The 6,934-nt window shown below is 40.6% G+C and overlaps 1 protein-coding gene across 2 annotated transcripts; it reads right to left on the bottom strand.

Annotated features, from left to right (window-relative positions):
* Positions 1 to 315: 315 nt before the first annotated feature.
* LOC141051930 (uncharacterized) lies at positions 316 to 5,305 on the bottom strand. Of its 2 annotated transcripts, none has more exons than XM_073549065.1 (3): positions 5,195 to 5,305; positions 4,469 to 4,535; positions 316 to 2,847 (listed from the first exon to the last, which is right to left on the bottom strand). In XM_073549065.1, exon 3 carries the CDS (start codon positions 2,816 to 2,818, stop codon positions 368 to 370), a length of 2,451 nt encoding a protein of 816 aa, XP_073405166.1. In that variant the 5' UTR covers positions 2,819 to 2,847; positions 4,469 to 4,535; positions 5,195 to 5,305; the 3' UTR covers positions 316 to 367. The 2 variants fall into 2 exon arrangements, with proteins under 2 accessions (XP_073405166.1, XP_073405167.1); XM_073549066.1 differs by lacking the exon at positions 5,195 to 5,305 and adding an exon at positions 4,895 to 5,125.
* Between the last annotated feature and the right edge of the window lie 1,629 nt (positions 5,306 to 6,934).

The following is a 6,934-nucleotide window of genomic DNA, read 5'->3' as shown; positions in this document are numbered from 1 at the left end:
TAGAGGAGATCTGCATGGAGGAATGGGCCAACATACCAACAACAGTGTGTGGCAACCTTGTGAAGACTTCCAGAAAACGTTTGACCTCTGTCATTGCCAACAAAGGATATATCACAAAGTATTGAGATGAAATTTTGTTTCTGACCAAATACTTATTTTCCACCATAATATGCAAATAAAATGAAAAAAAAACAGACAATGTGATTTTCTGGATTTTTTTTTTCTCAGTTTGTCTCCCATAGTTGAGGTCTACCTATGATGTAAATTACAGACGCCTCTCATCTTTTTAAGTGGTGGAACTTGCACTATTGCTGACTGACTAAATACTTTTTTGCCCCACTGTATATCTCAAACACAGTTGATAATTTTATCCGGTACCTTCCGATTCTTCTGCATAATTGGAGAGTCTATCTGAGGCTTCCTGTACCAACCATTCAACCATGTCCTTCACTTCCATCCTTAGGGTTCCTAAATCGGTGCTCTCACATCCCATACCATCATCTTGATCATTGACGCATGTATGGAAGATATTTTCTTCCTGGTAGGTATGATCTATGGCATTTTTTGGTGTTAGCACCTCCTCCTTTAGTAACCCCAGAACTTGTGTGTTTTCTTCCTCAGAAGATGCACACGTAATGATGTTGTTGGTCGTAGTCTTCTTTCCAATGGATTTAAGAGACTGTTCATTGTCTTCGGAACTCAATGTCTTCTTGGTTGATGAATCTTGACATGTTTCTAAGATCACAGGCTCTTGATTCAGCATGGATGGTCCTTGATTAGACATGTTGCTCATATAATGTTGCTCATCTTGAACATCTAAGGAGACCTCCAAGACCTTTTCAGTGTTGTCTTTAAAGTCTTGCAATGTTTCTGTTGGAGTGTCCTTGAGTGTCCTTTCCACCCGACTTTTCTGAACTACCAACTTGTTCCCTTGGTCATTAGTTACCTCATCATGGCTCTCCTTGTCTCCATAACTTTCATTCTCTTCCTTTTGGTCAGCTCCATCTCCCTGACTCTGCAGCTCAGTCATGTCTTTTTCCTCTAATCCCTTCATCTCTATCTGACCTTCTTGCCTAGACAAAAAATTCCTTATATCTTCTATGTCTTCCTCCAGATGTTGTTGCCCTGACAAATTATTTTCAGTATTTCCTATGTTTTCTGTATGACTTTCTAGTTCTGATGCAAATGTATTTTCCTTGGTACATGTTAATTCTTCAGTGCCAGTGATCATGACACTGTGACTGTCTTTCTTAGGTAAGTCTTTTTCCATGACCCCCTCCTCCCCTCTTTCCTGCTTCCCCACCTCCTTTGGTTGACTCACATTATCTGACAGAGCTTTATCCAAATCCCCCACCTTTACCCCATAACCCTTTTGCCCTACCACACCTTTCTCCTGCTCTCGTACTCCATCTCCATCTAACATCTTTTCTACTTTTTCTATTTGACTCTCCTGTTCTGCCAGGTTTTTGTCTTCTTGAAGACTCAACCCACCTTTCAGCAAGATGCACTTTTCTTTAAGGGTTTCTACACAAGTCTTCTGGTCTTCCAAGTCTTCACCCATGCCTCCTAGACCATTTGCAGGTTCTTCTATTTTCACTGTTTCCTCCCCTAGTTTACTTAATGTTTCTTTGCAGCATTCCTGTTTTTTTAAGCTATTCTTTTGTTCTTCCAAATCTTCGCTCATTCCTCCTAGATCTTGCATAGGTTCCTCTTTTTGTACAGAATCTTCCCCTGTTGCACATAACTTTCCTATGCAGCATTTCTGTTTTTCTAAGCTGTTCTCATGCGCCTCTAGGTCTTTATCCATGTTCCCTGCATGTTCCTCTATTTTCACTGAATCTTCCCCTTGTTTGCTTAACATTTCTTTGCAGCATTCCTGTTTTTTTAAGTTGCCCTTCTGTTCTACTAAATCTTTGCTCATGCATCCTAGATCTTGTGCAGGTTCTTCAATTTTCACAGAATCTTCAGATGGACCACTTAACGTTCCTGTGCAACATTCCTGATTTTTTAAGCTACTATCCTGTTCTGCTAAGTCTTTGCCTATTTCCCCTGCACCTTGTCCAAGACCTTCATTTTTATCCGATTCCTTCCCTGCTCCACTTAACTTTCCAGAGCAACTTTCCTGTTCTTTTAAGCTGTTCTCCCGTTCATCTATTTGGGAAAGTTCCTCTTCTTGAATATCATAATCTGCCTTTCCCAATTTTTTTTCCTGACTTTCCTGTTCTGTTGTATCTTTTCTTTTCTCTCCCATCACATCCACATGTTCAATACTTTGAAGACCCTCTTTGCTATGTTCTACCGATTTTTCCTTGCACTGTTTTACATCAACATTTTCCCTATCGTGCTTATGTTGAGCCATTTCTATCACTTTCTCCTTTTCTGTAGAATCCTTTTCCCGCATTAATCGATAGCATCTAATTTTACGAAGAAACGACGCTTTAGAATACGGTTTCAGTTCTTCTTCTTGAACGTCGTCATTGCTATGCTCCTCTGTCTTATCCTGAATGTCATTTTTACCTTTTGTCTCTGCAGCTCGGAGGCATGGAAGGCGGAAGATGCCACCAGTCACTTTCCGTTTTTTGCCTTTCACTTCCTCCTGGTCTTCTGTTTTTTGGCTGCTTGATGGGTCCTCCTCTGTGTTATTGGTCTTATTGTTTGGTTCTGTCTTCTTTAGAAATATGCGAACAAAAGCTCCTCTTAGGCAGGATGGTTGAGCTGCTCTTGGACTTTGGCTGCTTTTGGTAGATGCTTTACGTGGATTCTCTTCTAATTTGGATATTGTATTTTCAGAGAGTTCTGATTCTTGCAAGATTCCCATATCTTCACAGTCTAAGGTCTTTTGGTTACCTAAATGAAACAAAGAAATCTTTCATTCATTGAAAATGATTGCATTCTTTTCTACTAACCTTGTTGTTGGGTTTACATGTGCCCATACTTACTAGATGAATGTCAACTGAACCCACTAATGTCATAAGGATTGCCTGATAGCCTAATGGGTAAAAGGGTGTCCTGACTTTCTCTGATGAAGGATAAAGAAGGATTGGTCATAACCATGTTGGATTTCCTTTTGTGCCATGTAGCAGCTTGAAAAGAACCTGTGCATGCTCTGTTGTGTGGAGCATGCGTTTGTATGGAGACTCGAGATGAATAGCTATCTAAAGTGTATGGCAAGTTTAAGACGACTAGAAAGGAAAGGCTCCGATCTCAGCTCTGGATGTATCAATGATGCTATGAATAACCAGACAGATGAGCATTTCATAAGTCACAATATAGGAAAACTGCACTGAAAGTAGAACGTTTATTGATATATTCATAATAACCTGGAAATTCGGTCCATGATTGAGAACCTATCAGCTTTCTCAACATGTTTTTTTTAATTAAAAGTGTGGTTTTCCCATGAAAAAAGGCAACTCTTCTTAGAATTCCGAGTTGTATCATCCCTGGAAATATGACTACGGTAAATTAACAACTGGGTCTTATCATTCCGCTTATGAGGGGGTTGCATCTGACATTATTTAATTTTTTCTGAATGTGTCACTGTTGACCATGGGGACGATACTACTTAACTGTCCAGGGACAAAAAATGCAATGCAGAATTCTAAAAAAAAAATGTGCTCCAGTTTTGTTACTTTATGTTGAATATAAATAATTACTGAAACAGAAGAGCTGATAAGTCTGCTTTACAGAGGACCTATCACCAGTCAAAAGTGGCCAGTTTTTGCTCTAATTTCATTCCCGTTGCATCTGAGTATTTTTTTTTAAACCGTCATATGGTTCAAGAAATTTGGGTCTTTTTATTCTGTGCCAAATTTTATAGCCTTTACCAAGGGAACATTGGTCACAAGATCCTCAGGGGCGTGTCTTTAGGCTGCTCTGGATTATTACCCTGTGAACACCACTCCTTTGAAAAGACCATAAATATCAGCACTACTGTAAATAAAGGGCAATATCTGTGGAACTGTATGGCAGATTTCAAAAACAAAACAAAACACAATACTCAGGCAAGCAACTGAAATAAAATAACATGAAAACTGTCAATTTTAAGTCATATTAAATCTGTGCTGGGACCAGGTCCTCTTTAAAGGCATATTAAATTATTTGAGCTGGGACCAAAGGACCATACACACATTAGATGAAAATAATTTGAAATTGATGATTTTTTTCAGGACCTGCTGACCATCTGACATATGTGGGGCTCCTGACTCTTCCCTGAAATATGATCTCGTGGGAGAGAAGGATCGGGCAGTTGATATTTCAAAGGCTGATCCTTGCTTTCTGGTGAGATAAGCTGCTGCCAGAGAAGTTTGGCATTGGCTTTCTCTTCTCTCTCCTTTGAAAACACATGAATTAATATTCCTGTTTATGGGGGGAGTCAGAAGAGACAACTGTCTGTCAAACAAACTTTTAATCAACAGTTATCTCATGTGTATGGCCATCTTAACACTTCCCAGTAACCCTCTTCTCGTACCTGAATTGATCCCTGGCCAGTCCAACCACGCACCGCACCTCGAGAGCTCCTGAAGATGAAGGGTCGTCTGTGAAAGGGAAAAGGTGCAAGATCCACCTTAGTAAATACCATTTATCTGTCAGATATTCATAGAAAACCATTCTCCACTGTTCCAAAATCTGCATTTATCCCACTCTTTCATATACGACTAGTACCTATGTGGAGGATCCCCCCTCATTGTTGTAAGCATATTGATACTTTGTATATTTCCTCGGAACACTTGGAACCTTCTTTGTTTTTTACCCTGACGTAGAACTCTTATGATAGACTGTATCAGTGTTAATATGCCCCATCTGACACACGTCCTCTTCCCCCTGTGTATAGTGTAGAAGGTGGTCACGTGCCGTGTACATAGTAGTATGTGTCGTGGCATTGTACATGAGTCACCTTCCTGTCGGAGTGATGTATCTGTTGTTTCTAACGTGGTCTATTAGGTCTCTGGTCCTGCGGTGAGTGGGGGTCTGGTGTAACGGTGCGCTGCCATCTGTTCTTCTTTCATACATTGAGTTCCTCTAGTAGGATGACAGGTGGATCCTTTGTCTGCAGCCTTTATATACAATCTCCCCCACCCGTACACCTCCCTATAAAATATAATGAACCCCTATAACGCTCCCGGCTATGTTATATATGCGTGTCCAAGCCAGTGCTATATTTGGGTCCCTTTCCCCACCCCTTCCGTCATCTTACACAGCGTGCAGCCTTGGATCCTCTCTTCTGCGGGATGCAGACCGTGTTTCTGTGCAAACAGACCCCCCACCACCATCACACACACAGACGTCGCTCGCACTTCACTCTGGTTTCCATAGCAACTGATCTGCAAAAAAAAACCCATTCACAACCCCGCGAGGATGAACTCGCCGAAGCGTATTTTTTATTTTATTTTTTTATTTTACATACGGAGTCTTCAGACATAATCATGGCCTGGTGATTATTGATTACGACACGACCAAATGCCTCAGCATTTCTTAGGTAGACGGGTTGGAAGAATGTCATTGTCTGGAAGATTTTCTGAATGGATACAGAAATGTAGATGCAGTCGATGTGTCGTACGCCTGGTGATTGATCCTAGAAGATACTTGAGGGTTTTCCTGCCAGGTCTATTTCTCATGCCAATATTCCCATCTGGGATTTTTATGGCACGTCCTATAAATGTCTGGTAGATGCAGCTCCCATCTCTAGTCTAAAAAAAATGGTACTTAAAGAATCACCGTCATTTTAATTTTTATTTCATAAATTAATAGAACATGTGAAAATATGCAACTTTGTAATATATCTTATCAGTGAAATCTGCTTTTTTCTCCTCTTGAATTGATAATTCACTGGTAAAATCTGTATTCAGTGAAAACAGACTTTTTCATAACTGAGATAGGACATGAGAGTTGGTGCTCATAAAGTTCTATGGAGGAGGGAGGAGCAAGAGGCTGACACAGACATTCTACTGCAAGTTCCCATGAAATGACAGTTACAGTTTTCCATAGAACTTTATAAGCACCAACTGTCATCTCATATCTCAGTAAAGTGGAAATCTGTGTTCACTGAAGACTCATTTGTGAAAACACAGCATTTAATCTTAATTATCCAGATGTCTATTTTCAGTAGGTCAAGAGTCATAGGCTGTTGTTATATAATTCTTAAAAGTAGATTTTGAATGGCTGCTGTTTGCCTCTTATATTAGCTCTTACAGCTTATTGTCTACTATCTTTGCAAGACAGGGACACAGGGTCATTGAACAATCGATATTTGATAATATGTTTATTGACTATTGTGTGGGACCCTGTGGCTTGTTGACCTGCAGAGCAGAGGAGGACAAACTATACAGACTGAATAAATACTCAGAGAGAGAAGAGCCCCTGCCACTTGGCTGGAAGAATACAGATCTGCTCCATTTACTATCACAAGACCCATGGATATGTTTGAAGGAGCTAGCTTGGGGCCATTCTGTCACTGGTCTCCATGGAGACGTTCGGAAAATCCAGGTTATTATGACACTCCAGTCACCTGGCACCGATGGATACGTTTGCAGAAGCAAGGTTGGGGCCATTTGGTTACCTGGCCTCCATGGAGACATTCGGAAAATTCAGGTTATGACACTCCAGTCACCTGGAACCTATGGATACATTTGGAGAAGCCAGGTTAGGACCATCCGGTCACCTGTCAGTAATATTATGCCTACGGGAAAGAAGAGTGGATGTTTGGTGGGATGATCCCTGGGCCATGCGGTCTTGGGCCAGCGGTCAAAAGAGCACCCACTGACCCCGTATCTCCACAACATTTTACCCGAGAGTTGAGAATTTTGAGAATGAAAGATAAATCCAGGGGGAGAAATAAGCAGATTTCTCTAATAAGATATATTACAAAGTTGCCTATTTTTATGTGGGCTGTTGATTTATGAAGAAAGCAAAGATTAAAACAGATGAATACTCTTTA

This window comes from Dendrobates tinctorius, unplaced genomic scaffold (genome assembly GCF_039654945.1).
Source record: "Dendrobates tinctorius isolate UK_male_01 unplaced genomic scaffold, ASM3965494v1 ptg000158l, whole genome shotgun sequence".
NCBI lineage: Eukaryota > Metazoa > Chordata > Amphibia > Anura > Dendrobatidae > Dendrobates > Dendrobates tinctorius.
This window is presented reverse-complemented; position numbering and strand designations above follow the sequence as displayed.

Excerpts from the sequence above, each read along its gene's own strand:
- LOC141051930 (XM_073549065.1), bottom strand. The coding sequence starts at position 2,818 with ATGGGAATCTTGCAAGAATCAGAACTCTCTGAAAATACAATATCCAAA.